Here is a 21,410-nt window from a genome sequence, read left to right on the forward strand (position 1 = left end):
GTTTTTTGAGCACAGCGAAACGCAAGGCCTTTGGGAAGCGTGTATTATATCATAACAACACCGTCAGTGAAACCTTTTTTTTAAATTGTTTCATCAAAGACATCATTTAACATTACGATCTAGCCCAACTTAAGGCTAATAAGTAATTAAAACTAAACCGTTTTACTAAAACGGATACGGTGTCGAATAACACTCCATAGTCTCTATTAAAGCGAAGACAATCTGTTCTTGTGTAGTATTTTTTCCTTACCACTGTTTAGCACTTTAGACTTCGGTTTATTAGTGAAATGAAACTACAGGATGTATAAAGTATTTAAGTATGTAAGTTTATTAATAAGAAAACAACATAATTTTATTTCAATATTATCTTTTAAGTACATAGGTACATTTACAAATGTAATTATTTGATAAAATCATTTGTACAAAACAATTAGGCTATGGAAATATAGCTGCATATTACGTGACACAATATTAAGTTATTCATTTAGTGACTAACAATAGTTTTTAGTTCCAGCTTTATAAACAAAAGAACCCATCATGTATAAACTTATATAGTATAGTTAATATTGCATTATAATCTTTATTATATCCTATACAGGACGTAAACACTATGAAATGAAAAAAACACTATAGAAAATAAATTGCTAAGTTAAATGATCTTGTTTTGATTCAATATGAAACTTAAACAAAACCTCTATATCACAGCAACTGCAAAATATAACGGTACATATTAATAAAGTAATTAACTTAATAGCAAGGCACAATGTAAATTTATACGCCTAACATATAATGTAACAAGTGACTCTTTAGCATGTTGCTCTAAATATATTGTCAGGCGTTAATTATTACAGCGAAAGAGGAACCTAGAGGTAAATTAAAATATATTTATTTAAATTACTAATTATTATCACAGCTCAGTCCTTATATCACAAATACTGTAGAACTCCCATTCTGGAAGTAATTGATGGCGTGTTGAATTTCTAAACTTGTCAAAATTGCAGTAACTCCCACTTGCGTCGCAGTAGGTGAAGTGTAACTTTTGAAGAGAAGATTCACCGGCTTTCGCTAAATATATCGGCTGAAAACATATAACAATGTTATTTAGCTAGAAAGGTAAAAATATGTGTATGAGCACACAATTTTAATGCGACAACGCCATGATACACAGTATTTTTATTAAATTTTACACTTACAAGCACGCTAAAGTCTCCCGTCACCCTCGAACGGAAGAGCTCCAATCCAAAGACAGCACCATACTCCGGAACGGGTTGCTCGTGTTTGGAGATCCCAGTGACTTCCATAAGGGATCCAATGTTGAAGTCATGGGCTGAGTACATATGGAACCTCTTGGTCACGTTCTTCCCATTGATTATGTCTAATGCCGTCTCAATGAAGTCGTTTAATATAACACCTGGAATTAAATAACTTATGAATATGTGAAACCTAAACTTACTTGAATTGAAAGACATAGAACAATGATAATTTAAGATACTATGGTTTGTAATATTAATGATAATAATATCACTAAGGATACACAAGGGGCGATCATATTACGTAACCACTATAGGGGTCTTTGATTTACGTATTTGGTGATTACGTCAAAAGTTATTACTTTTTCAGATGTCTTGCCAGTCCTTCTCGCCAGAATTACGCCCTTTACAGGGATAATTTAGATCAAATTTTTAAATAATGAGGTTAATCCCGATATTACGTAAAAAATGTTGCAAATTAAAAATTACCTCCACCAAGGCGTCTCATCTCTTCTGTTCTGTAATAAAGCCTGTACGCCAGTTTTGCAGCTTCTCCCAATTTCGGCAGAACGGGTTTTGCCCAGTTTGGTATATCTAGACCAAGGCTTACCTGGAAAGACCAAATAATAAGTTAGCAGTACTCGTAAAGGCTATTTTTTACTAAGCTTAATGCTAACGCCCGGTTTCATGAAATAATCATTATTTTCAACGAATACCATCGTAGTTATCAGCCGTTATAAATAGACTTACCTTGATTAATAATGAATTTTATTGATAACAAAATATGTGTGATAAAATTTATATAACGCACTCCACACACAACACACTAGGGAACTATCCCTAGACAGTGTGTTGTGAATTAAGAAAAAGTAGTTGTTAAATTTAATCAAATAAATAATTACGTATTCGTGAATGTGTGATTATGTTAGTAGGTAGATGTGAGTTTCAACAAGAGAATACTGTTTCATGTATAAACATCTTGTGAATGATTGTATTACAATTTATAACTTTTTTCCATTTTAATTAATTTGTAAAAAATGTATTTTTTTAATCAGGTGCCACGTATAAGGTAACATCTTCGCAGGTAATCGTGACAAGCCTTTGAAAACCGGAAGTACTCACCTGACTCTTAAACAAATCGAAGAGGGTCTCAAAAAGAAGCGGATCTTCACTGAAGTCCTTTCCTGTCGTCGTCTGCACCAACTTGAAGAGCTCCGTATAGGGTCTGAATTCCTGGTACAGTGATTCGGACTTCGCGATAGCCATAAGGTCTTTAAAACGCTTGCAGTTTGAGTAGTAACGGAGCTGAAAAACAAAGCTAAAACTTTATGTGGGTACTTAACATTTTTGATAAAACACTGAATGACGGTACCAGTTTAATATAGTCAAGTTAATAATTCTGAAGTTGTAAGCAGCCATTCCAACTGACGTGTATATACGTAATTACACAATGATAAGTATTTTTTATTGTTTGTTTTGTGATAACTTTTTATCATAAAAAAGTAAATTGACAAACAATGTTTGTTATATACAATTTCTTGAAAACAAGTAATAAAAGGTCGAAAATCCAAAAATAATATAAATACATGATACGATGTTATCCTTTCAAGATTAAAAGGCTGACAATGTGAACTATATCAAACAATATGTATATCTGAATGAAATAGGTACGTCTATATAGGTACTCACATAATCTTCCTTCAATGGTACGGCTGTGTATGGAACAGGTTGCCACACTTTGCCGAGCCCATCATCCCATTGCTGCTCAGAATCAGGTGGATAGACGGCAGCCATTGCCATTTGAGCCGTCATTTTTGTCCTCTCCTTGTCAGTACTCCTTAACATTATCTCATCTTGAAGGTATATATTGGATAGGAGTCCATAGCCCTGAGATCCATATCTTTGTCGAATGAATTTTCCGATTTGGTAAGCTCTCCGTTTGCCAGTCTGAAATTATAACCTGGATAAGTTGCAATAGACTTATTAGTACTTATCCGGAGTTGGATATTAGGTACTGGGTTGATAATAAAAAAAAACATTCCTAAGTCTCATACCTAATCCGCTGTAACCGTAATACACGGTTTACCATAATTGACATATATTTCAGAAGAGTTTGCATGTAATATATACTTACCGTAGAAATAGCACTTCGTATGATGTGGTGAACATTAATAAATAAATATATTTAAAAAATACACAAGAAAGCATTGCCGTTTAAAATGTTCGACTTCGTTCGTCTCGTATCATGTTGTTGTAGCCATTTTGTGAATGAGTAAAAACTACTGGCATCCATGCACACACAATACTTAAGTTTTGACATAGGTACGCCGATATCAATTATTCTACCTAGGTAACATTGAAAATATTTAAACAATTAAAAACGGCTTAATGTAGATTGTTGCCAATAATTTTATTGCTTCTCGCATTATAATCTCCGTTCCTCTCTACACATCCTCGCATTCGATGGAATCACTGAAAAAAGCAGTGGGCCTATTAGGGGTTGCTTCTATGCTACTTTTCTACGCTTTCATCGCATATTCAGGGCTCGTAAAGCGAATACCTCGAATTTTATCTGTATTGTCCAACCAAAGAATGACGCAATCATCTTTTCCCTTAACTTCTTAACAAGAGTTTTAGATTTGCCGCCAATTCACAAAAATATTTGACAAATGAATGCAATATACATTAGGTTACCAAAGAGTTCTAAAATTGAAATTCAAAAAAGTTTTCTTTAGCATTGTATCTAACTGGCCAGTTCTAAACATTTTCAGTGTAACCTACGTAATAATCTGTTATACATAAAAGTGCAGGTATCCAAACACATCTTATGCCTTGGTAACACATCCAAATGTGCTGTATTTAATTTGATGTTTATAATTTACGTAGTACACAAAGACGCTACTTTCTTCTTGCTACCTTATATAGCTTTCCACAGGAACGAAATTGCACGAGATCGGTATAATCAATTTATCACAAATATCATGTTTGTTTTAATATGTTACGTAATTGTATACACAATTAAGCGTACCAGTAATAATATATTAACTATTTAACCCAATTACTGACATTGAACATTTTTTTTATTTCGATAACCTGCTGATAAGAAATAGTTGCCACGTGACCTAGTAATATACATTTGTTCTTATTTTGACAGGCTTTTTCATTAATAATAAAATACTAATCGTAATATCCCTTATGAAAAATATATCGATAATACTCATAACTGATGTAGTCATACGTCTATATGTTGTATACTGACGAATGCAAATAGACCAGTGTTTTATGTAATATATTGTATTAAAACTGTGTTATATACTGTCTAGGGATAATTGATTGAGGTAAGTATCGTATATTCTAAATTATTTTAATAGCTGTCCACTGTAAACATAAAATTTCGCGGAAAATAATGCATCATCCTCGATTTAAGTATTAAATTTCTGTAATTAATCATAATTAAGGATTTCGCATCCCTGATTAAAATATCAGTATACTGGTTTTATTTATAATAGTGTAATATTTCTTTAACATATAATCATGAGTTATTTATTATTATCACTCATTAAAATTGCATAATCAGGAAACATATTAGTAGTAACTGGCGGCGTTTATTACTTTATTTCTGTTAAATAAATATTTGTATCTCAAAAATTTTCTTGTACATTATTGCAGCTTAACATTATGGGCAAACGTCAAGGCTAGAGTAGTAGGTAGAAGCGTGGTTGCGGAACCTACGGGAGTGGACAGGAATCACATCCGCCAAGAAGATACCCGGCAATCAGCAATGCCAATGGTTAACTACCAACCTTTAGTTATAAAGTGGCACCAGAAGAAGAGGGAGAATTTTCTTGTCCATCATATCACTCTTAGATCTCTTCTTAGATGGAATGCCTAGAGCTTTCAAAAAAGATCCTTACTAAAAATGATTTTCTACTTATGGCTTATGCCATACTAGTACTATTATTATAATAGTACATCTTTTAGTAATACATAATAATTTGGAATACGTTTATTCTGTACAAGATAGTCGTATTTCATACCACAGAGCCACAATGCTATCGTGTTTTGGGTTAAGATTCGGTTTCAAAGCATGACGCCAAACGGTTCAAGTGGGGCAGTGTTAACACGAATACTTCGTTATTGGTTTTTAAGTCAAGGCAAGAAATATAATCGTACATCCTTACATAGTAAGAGAAAGGTTTATACATATGTTTTTTAAATTGATTTAAATTAATGGGGATCTAATATACCTTACTAGTACAATAAATCTTTTAAATAGTAGTAGAACACAGAATTTTTTTTAATGAGTAAAAAAATATTAACGGACCTTTTTTATTGTCTGTTAAGTGAACTGACAAAAGTTTGACTATTTATTACTTATATAAAGAAATCAGTATTTCTTTTTGTTTATTTCGTGTGTGAGTTTTATTAGATTTGCATTCTTGTTGTGTTTTTTTGTAAATAAATAAATAATATGTTGTTTGAATTAAAAATGGCGGAATGGCGAAATGGCGAAATGGCGGCTTATGCATTGAATTAGCATTTTGCATTTATGACCTACAACAATTTGAAATCTACTTAATATCTTACAAAACAAGGCGGAATTATTGAAATAATAGTCTAGAAAATATAAATAATAGTCTAAAGGTGTTTAAACTCAAATTCGAATGAATGGAATATATACATCCTTTAACATAATAATATAGAACATAGAACCGAATAGTCTCGATAACCTGGTAATGGTAGGAAGGAGTGATGGCAGAAGTCCGGTTCAATCGCCTACCCGTTGGTCCAAATTGATACATTTGTGGGTCTCAACATCCCAAATTCCCTGAGACAAGCAGATAGAGCGGCGTGAAGGCAGCAAGTCGACATATCAGTTAGGGGAGGGCTGTTCAAGGTTAGACCTTCAGTAATTACGACTAATGGAATTATATTATAAAATACATACATTAGTTAATCCTTCCAATCCCTCGATGATTGTTAGTTTCTTTATCTTTTCCTGTTGATCTGACAAAGACAACTCATCAGAATCCGGCGTCCTTTCACCGTGTCTGTTCACCTTCAAAATGTCAATGTTAAATGTCAAAAAGTTATTATAAGTAACTGTGGCAATAAAGATATCTTATTCGTATCAACACGAATAATTAATCGATTAAAGTATGAATATAAATTTTGTGGACGGATTTTTGTAGTTTTATTTTACAGGAGGCAAACGGGCAGGAGGCTCGCCTGATGTTAAGTGATACCGCTGCCCATGGACACACTGCCAGAAGACTCGCAAGCGCGCTGCTGGACTTTTAAAATTTGGTACGGTCTGTTCTCGAAGTATCCTAAATTCGGTTCGGGAATACTTTAGTAGGCAGCTCCACATAGTGGTGGTACACGGAAAAAATTGCCTTAAGAAATCTCAATTGTGGCACGACGCACGTCCAGGTGACCAATGGTATTGGAAAATCGCTCTTTTCCTCAAAAATTGGTACTTTTGTGAATACAGATGGATATTTCAAGTCTAAAATGTTTCTATCTAATCTACTTTCCTCCATATTATTAGCAAGGCAATGTATGAATTATTGCTTCAAATTGTTGTTGTGGAAATAATTGTATTATAACGAAATTATTATCTCACCACAAATGCCATAATGAGTTCATTTTCGTCATCTTCATTGATGACGTTACACTGCGCCCAACCTATCACAAAAATGGCTAGCACGATGTACCGGTACATTTCTGTAAAACAAAAAAAATAATTATTACTTAACGAATTGTGAATAGAGAAGAATGAAGTTCTAGAATGTAATTGACAAAGGAAGCGTAAGTGAAAATCTAGCGCAAATTTTGGTAGTTTTTAGTATATTAATTAGGAGACATGGCATTTCAAATCACTTGAATATAATTGAGGTATTAATGCTGCCTTTTTGGAGAATGTTGATATCTATAGAGGCATCTTATTGCTATGTAAAAGTTCATGTGTGTATATAAGTTCATATGGTGGATCTATCGTCGAGGATATGTTTTTTTAATAGAACGGGGAGCAAATGTTCAGACGGCTGACGTGAAGTAATCCGCCGACTTGGTACGCTCCGTCCTTGAACGACCTTAAGTCGCATTGGTTCGGAAAGACTTTATTGGGCAGCTGGTTCCACATAGAGATGGTGCGCGAAAAAATCTGCTTTGAAAAACGCTCAGTCGTGGAACGATAAATTATAATTTAGATTAGTAGAATCGTCGAAAACATGTTTCTAATTGTGTTGCTATTTGTTAGGAAACTTCGGGATTTGAATTAAAATATATAACGTAATATTTTACACTCTCCTCACTGAGTCATGAAAATAATAATAATATATATTGATTTCTTAACAGCAAAAGCGTTACAATACGTGAATGTCAATCCACTGAACCTTTTATGTGTTGCAATACAGTGAAAGGTTATTGACCTAGTTAAAATTAGAATAGATAATTTTTATGTATGCAAATTATTTGGTTAAAGATAAGACTTTTGTTTACATTATCTGAGGTAGGTAGTTGAAATATTTACACAATTGTTTGCTATTTGTATTGATTTTGGTTGAGATGAAGAACATAAATTCATTGTGACTCCAATTTTTTTTTGATAGGCCTTCCAAGTGATATCAACCTATTAGGGTAATCTTTGAAAGTTTGCGCCAAAACCCCGTCTATGGGAACAATTCAATCGCGGATTCCGCTGCCTCTGCGTCCCAAACAGTGAGAGTCTTGGCCTCAGAAATGTAACACTTCCAGTGGCAAGAACAGGGAGTCCTGTTGCATCCCTTATATTTTTTATGCAATTATGTTATTTGTGTATTTTTTATGCAACGAAGTGTGAATAAACAAGAATAAATAAAAAAAAATACTTTTATTTAAATGCGACTAACTTTGTAAATAGCTGTAAGCCGTATCGCTGGTTTAAAATAAAAAATAATGTTATTTTCCAGCCATGAGAGGTGCTTTCAAAACAGGTAATATAGTCATTGATAAGCTTAATATATATTATCCGCTAAAGTTGAAATTAAATATTATTTCAAACTTATTTTTTTATATCAAGTTTGTGATATTGATATTGATATTAATAAATCTTGTTACAAAATACAACTAAAAAACAACATTAAAATAATTTTACAATTAACTTTCTGTGTGTGTCATTATACACCAATTAAAACACGTTACATGAAACAAATTAAAAGAAAAACTCTGAATGTAGCAATAGAGATATATAGAGCTCGGAGACTTATATATTAGTGTAGTTACTAATTAGGTTAGAAGAAAATTCGATAACAAAAGAAAACTTCTCAGTTTTATGAAAGCGAGATTTGAGTAAATTTTAAATAGGTCAGTACTGGTTCAGTACCTATAAAAATCACGCTGAAGTCGTTTTAGGCTTTGTAAAAGAATGCTTTTATGCTTATTATTGCCAGAGGATTATAAATGTTTATAAAGTGTAGTACTTTTGTGACTTTGAAGATCACAAAATGTATAACAGGTATATATAAAAGGTTCTGTAACCTTTTCCCGGGCTTTCTTTCATCTTTTTTTGTAGCAGGGATTTCAGCTCGGTATCCTGAAGTCAATCCCTTTTAAAATGATGAAATAACATACACAGAACGTATCTGCCATTCCAAGGAACGAATATTACGAATAACAGATATTTGCGTATTCCTTCACTTGTCAACATTCTTAAAACGTCATTTAAAAAGGGTACTATGGGTGTTGGACTTGCATCGGGCCTTCAGCCTTAGAGAGAAATCGCCCTTCATTCCATAACTGAGGGTTTTTAACGCAGTTTTGCCGCGCTCCACTGTGTAGAGCAAGCTCAGTGTCCAATGAAGTATTTCCGAATAAATTCAAGTTAGGGTCCTTTAAGAAGCGAGCCAATTCTTTAGCCCAACAACGTACTGACGAGCTCTCCGTATTTGAAGACTTCATATTTCTACAATTAATTGTTTTTATGTGGGAACAATTTAATTAGGATCTTAATCATTTATTAACTGAAATGTTATAGAGGCAATATGACATTTTAATTCTGAATTTACGAAACAAGATATTAAACTTATTGCAATCAATTAATAATTGAAGCAACCTTTGGAACGCGTTCACAGACCTAAATGTGTGATTTACGCGCGAGAATACAATTACATAACATTATTCGCTTATCTCTGTTTTGATATTGGAATCGGAATAATAAATGTTTAAAGTAGGAACTAAATTATTGCATAATGGCTGTATAAACCGGTTAAAATCTCTCCGAATAAATAAAATAAAATCTCTCCGGTGTAGCACGTGACGATATCATGAGAGTGACCTACTCATTCGAACCAATGACCTAGTCTTATCATATATACATAATAAAAATATTAAATGATAAATCTAATAATAACTATGATTATTTACTAGAAATAGGAAGGCTAAGCTAAGCAGAAGGCTAATTCCTATTTATAAATACCCTAGGTCGTTAGTACTAGCAGATATGGTGCTAATAATTGAGGTTTTAAGGTACTTCGAAAAACTATTCGTATTATTTGATAGATAATTATTTGGGACGCGAATATAATATTAATAATGTCTTGTCCAAGATTGTAAAGGCAAACTTGACCTACTGAGGATGAAATTTATATAAAGTTTAGGACCATATATACACAAATTATATTAGATAAAGCAAATTATATTAGATATTTCAAAGAATTCATGTTTGTAAAACGTGCGCAGCGCTCCACTAGCGTATTTGTAACTAAACGGCAGCGCGGACATTTGTATTTCGTAGATTCGTAGACTAAACATATGTATTTCTTATTGTATTTGTGGACAAGACATGTACTGCTTATGGTATTCGTGAATAGGACATATGTATTTCTTATGGTATTCGTGGACAGAACATATGTATTTCTTATGGTATTCGTGGACAAGACATATACTGCTTATGGTATTCATGAACAGGACATAGTTATTTCTTATGGTATTTGTGGACAGGACATATGTATTTCTTATGGTATTCGTGAATAGGGCATATGTATTTCTTATGTTATTCGTGAACAGGACATATGTGTTTCTTATGGTATTTGTGGACAAGATATGTACTGCTTATGGTATTCGTGAATAGGATATATGTATTTCTTATGGTATTCGTGAACAGGACATATGTGTTTCTTATGGTATTTGTGGACAACACAGGTACTGCTTATGGTATTCGTGAATAGGACATATGTATTTCTTATGGTATTCGTGAACATGACATATGTGTTTCTTATGGTATTTGTGTCCACAAATGTGGACAAGACATGTACTGCTTATGGTATTCGTGAATAGGACATATGTATTTCTTATGGTATTCGTGAACAGGACATATGTATTTCGTTTGATATTGGCGGACAGGTTACGTCTATTTCGTATGGTATTCGTGAATGTATAAGAGCTGTCATAAAAAATTACCGCTATAACGAATACTTAATTAAAGTGTCGTAAACTTCGTGCTAGGTCCCGCGCTGGTTAAATTTAATAGTCACTATGACCATCCAGTTTATAAAGCACTTGATATGTAGGAATAACACGTATAATATATGATACCATATAAAGGTATGGTATAGTTGTAACTATAGGTAGGTATAGTACTGTACGCTGATCAGTGGTAGTTATAGGGAAGTGAGATTGGTGCAATAGCGGGCTATAATATGAACGGAAACTTAAAAAGAAACGACCAAAGGTAAAGCTGCTTTAAGGTTATGTAGGCAGGTCCTTGTATTCTTTAAACTACCCAAGAAGACAAAAAAGGATCATACTTAGACAGTATTTAACTATGTTGTTCCCTGACAACGACATTCACGGATCCGCCATACATATAATCACCTAATATAACCTGTTATTTAAATGGTTGTTACGGAATTGTAATGATTCAACATTAGGTATAATTTACATAAAGAAATTATCCTCGGGGAACTATGCGGTGTTTTTATTGATATTTTAATTGTTGTAGTTTGTATTGTAGTTATAATTGCGCTCTAGTTTGTCATATGTACTCGTGAGCCACATGTACAGTATACATGTCTGTGAAGACATACGACAAATCTGTATGGCCTCCATAGTTTGGATATCATCCTGAGATCCGGGTACAACTCCCGGGGAATCAATATTTATTAATGATTTAATTAAAAAACTCGCGATAAAAGATTGAAATTTGCAATTTATTTAACCTTTAATTACTGGTATTAAATACAGGAAGTGCGCTCAAATTCACGATCTCATTAAGACTTGAATCTGATAACAATTTAAAACAAAATCATTCAATGTATTTTTTATTAAGTTATTGAATCATATGTAACTATACATAGTACTGTAACTTAGTAATGCAAGTTACGACTAAGCAAAGGCTTTGAAAAAGTAATATAATATTTTCCTATTCGCTTTGAAATACGAGAAAATCGACTAAGTGATAGAAGGGCAAGAGGGCGCCCCAAAAAAGGAAATAAAAAATATAATCGTTAACAGGAAGCGAGTGGAGAAAGAGGGCCATGTACAGGGATATGTGGAAAAAGCTTAAAGAAGCTAAAAGAAGAACTTTTGTGAGTCAAATTCTGACAATATTAATCACCAAATAGGCATGAAAAAAATATTAATGGCTAAAATTCACCTCAAAGTGATTTGAAACATAACATACGAATTTTAAACAATTTTTAAGTAGTTTTAAAGAAATATACACGATGAATTTCTTATCTGCTAAATAATTATTATAATTCACTCACCCAAGGTTGTGAAAAAAACAATTTGTAGCAACACGACTGCGCGTTGTCTGCGCGCGAGTCGCTTTATTCAACTGTCACGGACGTCTAAAGACATTCCTTTTTGTCTCTTCGAGTGCTATTTATCTCTGGTCATCAAGTATTAAGCACGTATTTTATCAATTAGTTGTGATGAATAAATGTTATTAAGGAAATTACATAGAAATTGTGGTTTTTCTAGATATAAAATAGGACATAGTTTTTACAAAAAGGACGTATAGATTTTGTTTATATGAACAGACGATCTTACGGAACAGCCATAGAAGACAGTACCTAACGCAGCCCATGGACACCCATGTTAGGGAGTGGATCGCCGACCAATACACAATACATTTTCGTTTGTTTTATCGTATGGATCTCGACATATCCATTAACATGAGAGAAGCTGAGGATAGAGTTGTGTGGAGACGGACTAAACCGGACGTCAGCTTATCGGTATTAGGTTATTAGGCATCGCCCAAAACAATAGTAATACCGGCGTGTTCGTATGCAAGTTCGATGTAAATAAAAAAAAACAATGGCGCTACAACCTTTTTAGGTCTAGGCCTCAGATTTCTGCTACTATTTCATGATCATTTTTCAATAGGCAAGTAGGCGATCAGCCTCATGTGCTTGACACACGCTGTCGACTTTTTGAGTCTAAGGCTAGCCGGTTTCGTCATGGTGCTTCATTTCACCGTTCGAGCGATTGTTAAAAATCCTCCTCAGAGACAAGAGTCACTCTGAAGCCACTATGCCAACCGTGCTCGTGCGATGTAGATCGCTATTGGAATTTACAGAGTAACTCTTGTACGATTTTCAAATGCTCTGTTAGGACAATATCGCGAGTCAGCTAAATTTTATGGTAGTTCATATACATATAAATCTTGAAATACATACATCAAGATTTATGTTTGGCCTATTGGGTCGTAATGGAACTTCGGAACATATAACAATACGATTACTTCTCCAAAGTAATCGTATTTAATTATTAATAATAAGACTGAAATTGTCAGATACATTTGAAGGTCAACTGTTATTTTTATATTTTTAATCATATCAACCAAAAGAAAAGTCTTGGTTATATTTGAATTTGATTTTAGGCAGTAATTAAAAGTATGGGTATGTGTTTTACTACTATGGTATTAGTTTTACTACTTATGACGCTATGGGCAGTTATTCTACACTTTAAAAAAAACAAAATGTAGATTTAAGTAGGTATGTTAGTTTGTGTTACTAAACTGAATAATAAATTTAACTCTTAATCGCTCATGGATTATTATGATTAAAAAAGGTTAAATAAATCAATAAAATTACAATAGTTATAAATTCACACGATCAGAGTCGTCCTAAAAGCTAGTCCTTCATTATTCCTCTCAAAATTGTTCCAGCAAGGAGGCAAATTCAATTGTTTATCATATATTCTAATTGGGTACTAATTTATTTCAAATACTCGTATATCACTTAATTGTTAATTAACTTCGAAATCAATTAAGCAGGCTCATCAAGCTATCGTTTAAATGTAATATCTTTATTATTATAAACATTAAATTTAATGTTGGCGGCAAAAACGATCAGGACAGGAACTTCGTTTACAACATTGCACGAGAAAGTTCTACAACAAAAACAGAGATGTCACTTTTACAGGAATACCGATGTTACGTAGTTCTAAACTTTTAGAATAGAGGGCGTGATATGACAATGTACTTGGGAAAAATTACTTTTGTGTAATAATGTTTATTTAGTATGTTTATTAGTCATTTATTATTTTAAGAAGAAAGAAAGAAAGAAGAATCTTTATCATAGGTGATAAAAAGGTACTTAAAAAAGAAGTGCACTAGCCCCCACACTATGATTCTCTGTGTCGTGGGCAGAGTCTCTTCCATTGGACATATTCACGGTACTTTTTTAATGGGAGGCAAACCAGGTCACTTACCTGATGTTAAGTGACATCACCGCCCATGGACACTCACATTGCCAGAAATCTCGCAAGTACATTGCCAGCCTTTTAAGAATTGGTACGCTCTTTTCTTGAAGGACTCTTAGTCGAATTGGTCTGGAAATAATTCAGACAGTAGCTGATTCCACATCCTGGTGGCTGCTAACTGCCATAAAAGCGTTCAGTTGTGGAACGACGGACGTCGTCTTGATTACATAGGATAGATTGAGATGTTGTTTAAGATTGTTTTAGACACAAAATAATTATTGTTTAGCAGTTATTTTGCTTTTAATAGATAAATCAGCTAGGTTTTAGACCAATTTTTATTTCTCAGGGTCGTTAGATTGAAATAATATGTACTATAAATTAATAAATTAAGCAATTTAATAAAACTATTTGATTTTTCTCTTCTCTCCACGCTGAAAAAACGCAACTTTTTTAATTTTTCGGTAACATGTTCTCCGAAGCATTTTGTGCAATTATACTAAGTTCCGGTGGTGTAAATTCAAATAAAATATCGTCGAAATTACTCATTTTGTGAAACTCGCAAAGAACACTTTTGGAAAATGGCGCCAACCGAAAAATAATATAAGAAGAGATTTTTTTTTGTTTTCTTTATCCATTCTGGGTATGCAAAGGAATCTATGACCATACAGCCAAGTCTTCAGAAGAATTTTTTAATTGATATGAAATGAAAATGAAATTTAATGAGATGAAATGAAACCTAACCTAACTCATTGAACCAAATCATTAAATCTGATATTGAAACAAATTAGTAGCTTCTTTTTAGAATTATTTGCATAAATCATAAAAAAATCTACGATTTTTTTAGTAAAAACTTGGTTGATGGTTTTTTCTTTTTAATAGACATTGTTTTTACAGTAGGGAAAAAGAACGCACGAGTGTGTAATAGTCCACATCCCGAACGCAATACGCCACTTTTTGAGCAACTGCATTAAAAAAGCTTTATTGATTAATTTACGTTTAACGAGAGCTTTAAATTTATTCAGTGATAATTCTCTAATTTCGCTTGAGAGTTTTTTGTAAAAACGAATACAATTTCCGTATAAGAAGTGGTTTATCTTCTGGAGCCTGGTTGGTTGTACGCTTAGATTATATCATTTATAACTAAAATAATTTATAGTTTTTATTCTAATATTTTTTTTATAATTTTTATATATATTGACTGTCCTTGATTAGCTGGTCTGTGAAATATAGCTTTTTTTCTTTAAGAGACAGTATCAAGTGAGGTTTTGTCTTTGTATTTTCTAACAAATTTGTCTTGTCGACAGTTTCACGTACCATAATTATCTGTATAAGCTGAACAAAGGATTTGTCGGTAACTAAGTTTCCAACTACAATGTAAACATGTACACAGCCTTAGTTATGCACCGTAAGGTAATGTTGCATCAGCAACCAAGTTTGCAAATATCAATTTAGTTACAACAAAGATACTTGAATTTCTGTATTAATTTAGCCATTCCTAGAATATGAAAAGCGTTGGCCTAGTGGCTTCAGCGTGCCACTCTAATCTCTGAGGTCGTAGGTTCGATGTCCGGCTATGTACAAATGGACTTTCTTTCTATGTGCGCATTTAACAGTCGCTCATACGTTGAAGGAAAACATAATGAGGAAACTGGCTAGCCTTACACCCAAAAAGTCGACGGCGTGCGTTACGCACAGGAGGCTGATCACCTACTTGCCTATTAGATTGAAACATGATCATGAAATATATACAGATATCTGAGGCACAGACCTAAAAAGGTCCATTGATTTATTTTTATTCCTGGAATATTTTAGTTAATTACTAATATTACGCGTATGGTAAATTAAAGTTACCATACGCGTTTATAGAGTCCATCGATGTGATAATTTTTAAAGAACAGGGCCCTAAGGGGCAGGAGAAACCTGATCTTCAGTGATACAGAATCGCGAATGCGTTGCCGAATAAGGAATTGATAGGCTGTTGGTTCGGAAATGTTACTGATTCGTTCTGAGATTATATATATTAGAAAAAGATAGAATTTTGTATATACTAGCTGTAAAGAATGTGTAAAACACTGTGGCTATGAAAAGATACGAAAACGCGAACTGCTGATTCTAAATAAAGTTATTGTTTGGTTTTGGTCACGTATCGGCATAATGGCGGCTCCGATATCTTGGTCCTATCCTCATATTTTCATTATAACAAAGTATTTAAGCCATTTAAATTAAATGTATTTTTTGTCGCATTCATTGTGTAAATAATAGAGAGAGCCGAGATCTGGAACGATGGAAGAAACTCTAAACAAATGTACATAGGTATTATTTTTACAGTTTGAATTCAGGCATACCAACTGAAATTTAAACCCATCTCCAAAAACTTTGAAGAATTAGATTAAGATACTCTTAAAAGTAATTTAGGACATACCATAACGCAAGAGTAAGTTCGCTAAAGGAAAAAGTAATCAAAGTTTTCCGAGGAAAGCGTCGATTCCCGACACAATTCGACATTGGTACGAATAGTGGAGCTGGGGCCTCGGAATTACGATTATTTACGTCACGAAATCACTAAGAAATTTATATCACACGATTTTTTATAAATTACAGTCTATTGCGGATCTAGAATTCATTAGGAAGGTCGGTCACAAAGTCGAAGTTAGTTTTTGTATGAATACACAGTTTACACAAGTTTTGTTTTTATAATGACTGCAAATCTTCATTCCCAAAAGATAAAACTTTTATGATATTCTGTCTAGACTCCAGGAAGTCATGATCCATGATCCTACCAGGATCCGCCTTTTAGTACAGTGTACGGTTTAGAAATCTTCATGACTTACTTGACTTAAAGTCCTATAGCCCCTAGATGGGGCAGAGGGCGTCCTACGATATAGTCCATCCTGGTAAGGGTGCGACTTTATCGTGTTCAGTCTTGAGCTCCGTATTTCATCTCGCTTCAAATACGACGCCATGTTTGATTGGCCGCGTTTCCTCGAGTTAGAATCAGGCGCCTGCTTGGGGACATAATTGGAATCTAAGCGTACCGTAAATTAAACACATCATAAATTGGGTATAAGGCATGCTGCCATCACGATGTCAGCAGTATGAGAAGACTTGCGACCAGGAAATTTCATTTGACGTGTGAGTGTGTAGCTATTATTAATCGTGTCGTATGATTAGAAAAGCTATCAAATTACACCGCTGGAAGTTTGAGGATAAAACACGGAAACGTTTCGTTTTTTATTCAATTTCAACTTTGTGTCGTCTATTTGAAGAGGATCAGTGTTGGGAAATATACAATTTCACCTAAATATGTTTAAACAGGTTTTGTGTTAACGTTTTTGAAGCACGAAATTGCCTCTAGCCTTTGGGGCTAATAGAAAAAGGATTTTGTATGTATTAAAGCACAATGTTATGAATTTTTATGTAGTTTATGCCATAGCTTTTTTGAGTTTTATTCTGATAAATCAGTTTGAAATTTGCTTCTTTTGACAGTGCTTCTTCAGACTATTCAGTTTAAAAGTTAACTATCGACGTATTGGCTGGCTACAGTACGCCATAGTCGACGACATAATAATAATAACTTTATTTCCAAAACTTAATTATAAACATTGAAGTTTCATTTATATGGATCCTGAAAAATTACCGTTGTTAGTGAAATACAATGTAACATTTAGGAACTGCTTGCATTGTCAGGTTTTGGTTCCACTCGTGTCTGTCGTGGGCCAGGCGCGGCCAGGTGACTTTTTGACACTGGTTTTAATGCGCTGTATTACGTTTTTATATTGTTCTTGGATATTCTTAGACTTTTCACTGTTTTGAACCGAAAAAATATTCTTGAGTGTTTCTTGTTCAAGTGGGTTCCCCGAGTCCCTCAGTCGATGACAGGAGAGAGAAAGATGGTGTTCACCACTGTTATCAACATTCAAATATATTCATTTGTGTTTATAGTTAGCCTATTTATTTTGTCCGAATCCTGACTTATTTTTACCTTATACAAATAAATATAAAAATAAGTGCTTACAGATTTATGAATGCATCGTGATCATTTGTTTTTTTTCCTGATAGGTAAGTAAGTGATCAGCGTGTCACTCAGCCATGCAGGTGACCATCCTCACCATGTTTTTCTACTTCTTACGTAACATTGGACAGGCAGTCATTATACGTATATGTAATACCGTTTCTTTAGCTGTATTGCTACAGGACTGCACAGCCTGGGTCGAACCATTCGACTTTAGGGATGAAAGTCGCACGCTAAAGGTGACCAACACAGCTCCAAAAACCCCATACTAGAATGGGCTAGGTGGTAACAGTATTATTGGCTTAACGATATGAGACAAACGAACCGTTACAGTATCATTCAGCACCCTGATGGTATGTGATCCCATTTTAGTACTAGTTTTCTTCATATTTAACCGCATTTGCTTAAGATGTTTATGCTTAAGGTGAAAAAATTGCGACTGTTATGGACTGTTCTAAAAATGGTTCCAAAATCCAAATCATTTTCGAACGTATATATTCCTTCTTTAATATATTTGTATAATATGATTGCCCTCCTTGTAACATATGTGATGTTTGAGAGCAAAAATAAAACTAAAATAAAATTTATAATAATATGCATAAAACCGCTGTATTCAGGCCCAGGTGACATAACTCTAGCGGGTTTACCGTGATGTATTACTCCTTCAATATATCACTGGCATAGTGATGCACCCACTGTTTATAGTATACAATTAAAACGAAAACACAGTGGTCGTACCTAAACTATGATAGGGTTTTACTAAAGGTCGCTCCATTACCGATGCTGGAATGGCTCTGTTACGACATATATTTGATGAATGGGAGAAAACTCAAAGTGTTCTGGGAGTTTTCTGTGATTTGTCAGAGGCGTTTGACTGTGTTGATCATGAGACTCTGCTTTGCAAAAGCACTTTGCAAAATGACCACTATAGTATAAAAACGTAGGTCTTAGCTTAATAACCTCTTACCTAAGGTGTCGAACTCATAAAGTTGTTATAAATAGAACTAAATCTTCGGGGTCACAAATTAAAATGGAAGTTAAATGACCATTTTTATTTCTTATATATATTTACGATTTGCCTTCTTATGCAAAGCCATTATATGATATTGTATTGTTTGCTGATGACACGTCCTTGATTTTTAAAGTAAATATATATAAGACAAATTGTAACGATATGATCAACGCACTTTCTAAAATATTATCCTGGTCTACTACAAATTATTTACAATGAAATGCCACAAAAACAAAATGCATAAGATTTACTTTATCTAATGTTAGAACAACAATTATAGAGAACTTAAACTGAACAATGAAAAACTAAATTTAGTTAATTTACGGTATTTCTGGGCATTACTATAGACCAAAAACTTTAATGGAGTCAGCATATCACTAAACTTTCTGACAAGCTCAGTTCTGCGGCATACGCTATTAGAAAAATTAGGCAACTCACTGGCGAGGAAACTTCCAGAATAGTATATTTTATTTACCATCACAGCGTTATGTCGTATGGAATTCTTTTATGGGGCAAAGCAACAGATATACAATCGATTTTTATCTTACAAAAACGTGTTATTAGGTCAATTAATTGCTTGAAAAAAGGAACTTCACTTATAAATTTGTTCAGGGAAATCGACAGAGAAGATAATTGACAGAACCTTCCCAATATATCTACAACTGTATCGTTTTTGTGCATAGTAGTATTAGTTCTCTTTAAAAAAAACAGTTACATTCACAATAGGAAAACAAGAAATAAGGGAAACCTTTTCCAGCCCAGCTTACAGGTTGCAGAAAATAAATACTTCATTTATGGGCCTAAGTATACACTGCTATAACATGATTCCTAGTAAAATATCAGAACTGCCTTTAAACAGATTCAAAACATATATTAAATAAACATTAATGTGTACAGGTTACTACACATTAAATGACTACCTAAAAGTCAAAATTTCGTGGCAATAGTTCTAGTTATATCGTTATCTTTGAAGTGTTGTGAATATGTGAACCGTAACACGTAATGATGAATGTGGTTAATTACAGAACGCATTTTTTTAACTTATGTAACATTAATGACGTTGTGGTTGGTAAGTTTCTTGTCCGTTCTTCTTAGAACAAGGCCTCCTGGTAGATTTGCTAACGGATGGCTTAGTCTTGCTCTATCGCGAATTTAGTAAACGTTTTTGATATTCATAAGCATGCGCTAAGACGCATCTACACTAAATAAATGTATTTTGATTTCGATTGATTTTGAGTAGAACTATTTAGGTTGGATCCTCAGATTTGACTTGAATTGATGACGTACCCTAACACGTAAATAGTGAATATTTAAATAAGTACGGGATGTCTGCACAAAGAGACCTAAGATAACAGATGGAGCCCTATGGGTAGGATCAAAGGTTCAAGGGGGTGGGATTGTCTCAAAGCTATTGGGCGCGCTCACCACGATGTATATGGGCTTGAAGTAGTCTTCGCCACTTTGAGAGGAAGCGATAAATGAATAAGACAGAGCAATATAGCTTAATGATTCGTAGGGTTATTGGGTTTTTACATCTCATCCTCTCAAATAATTTAGTTATCTAGTGCAGGTTGCTCATACATACATTACATATACTATACAGATACTCCTAAAATTATATATATAAATTTAATCACACATTGCATATCCCACTGGACGGCAAGCTGTTCATAGTCTTTCATACTATAAATTTATCGATGTCGATGTCGACAACACTTCTTTGCGAGGCAATCTCCGTATTTACGAGCGTGCATCGCAGACTCTATTAGATGTACGTTCTTACATTAATATTGATTATCGGCACATCACTATACCATTACCGATAGTTCATCATATATTTTCCAGAACGGAGCGTTTCTTAAGGCAGTTTTTGCCGCGCATAAACATTATCTCGAACCAGCTTTCCATTGAAGTATTCCCGAACCAATTAGACTTAGGGTCCTTCAAGAAAAGAAGCTACTAATTCTTGAAAGGCCGGCAACGCACTCCTTAGCCTTCTGGCAATGTGAGTGTCTATGGGAGGTGGTATCGCTTAACATCAGGTAAGCCTCCTGCCCGTTTGTCGCTTGTTATATAAAGAAAACAATGTAAAACAAACGTTGATAGGACTTTTATTTGTTTAGTCCTTAAATAAAAGAAATTTACCAATTCTTAAAAAGCTGGCAACGTACTTGCGAGCCATCTCGTAATGTGAGTCTATGGTTGTTTCATTAAAACCCAGACCATTTAGTACGCTGAAAGGTACTTTCGCCAAGAAACCGATCAAAATTATATTAAGAATATTATAATAAATAATATAGATTAATTGTGATCATAGATTTATCCTTCATATTTTAAGTTTATACACTCGTATCCTCAATACCACCCGAAAACTTTTATTGTTTTAACCGAAAATCGAACCACGGCCGTGCGTTATGCATACGCAGAGGCAAATAAATATTTGTTA

At 33.8% G+C, this 21,410-nt stretch overlaps 1 protein-coding gene across 1 annotated transcript; it reads right to left on the reverse strand.

Annotated features, from left to right (window-relative positions):
* Window positions 1-864: 864 nt before the first annotated feature.
* Window positions 865-12,117, reverse strand: LOC123712293 (venom acid phosphatase Acph-1-like). The gene is made up of 8 exons (XM_045665306.1): window positions 11,999-12,117; window positions 6,877-6,977; window positions 6,199-6,309; window positions 2,940-3,197; window positions 2,373-2,555; window positions 1,740-1,860; window positions 1,194-1,411; window positions 865-1,078 (listed from the first exon to the last, which is right to left on the reverse strand). Exons 2-8 carry the CDS (start codon window positions 6,973-6,975, stop codon window positions 908-910), a joined length of 1,161 nt encoding a protein of 386 aa, XP_045521262.1. The 5' UTR covers window positions 6,976-6,977; window positions 11,999-12,117; the 3' UTR covers window positions 865-907.
* Window positions 12,118-21,410: the final 9,293 nt, after the last annotated feature.

This window comes from Pieris brassicae, chromosome 7 (genome assembly GCF_905147105.1).
Source record: "Pieris brassicae chromosome 7, ilPieBrab1.1, whole genome shotgun sequence".
In the NCBI taxonomy this organism is placed as follows: Eukaryota; Metazoa; Arthropoda; class Insecta; order Lepidoptera; family Pieridae; genus Pieris; species Pieris brassicae.

What these genes read in the sequence shown, in the direction of transcription:
- LOC123712293 (XM_045665306.1), bottom strand. Translation starts at nt 6,975, where the DNA reads ATGTACCGGTACATCGTGCTAGCCATTTTTGTGATAGGTTGGGCGCAG. An exon ending in TACCATTGAAGGAAGATTAT is followed by an intron (nt 2,556 to 2,939) that starts GTGAGTACCTAT and finishes TTTGTTTTTCAG; the next exon opens with CTCCGTTACTACTCAAACTG. An exon ending in TCGATTTGTTTAAGAGTCAG is followed by an intron (nt 1,861 to 2,372) that starts GTGAGTACTTCC and finishes TGGTCTTTCCAG; the next exon opens with GTAAGCCTTGGTCTAGATAT.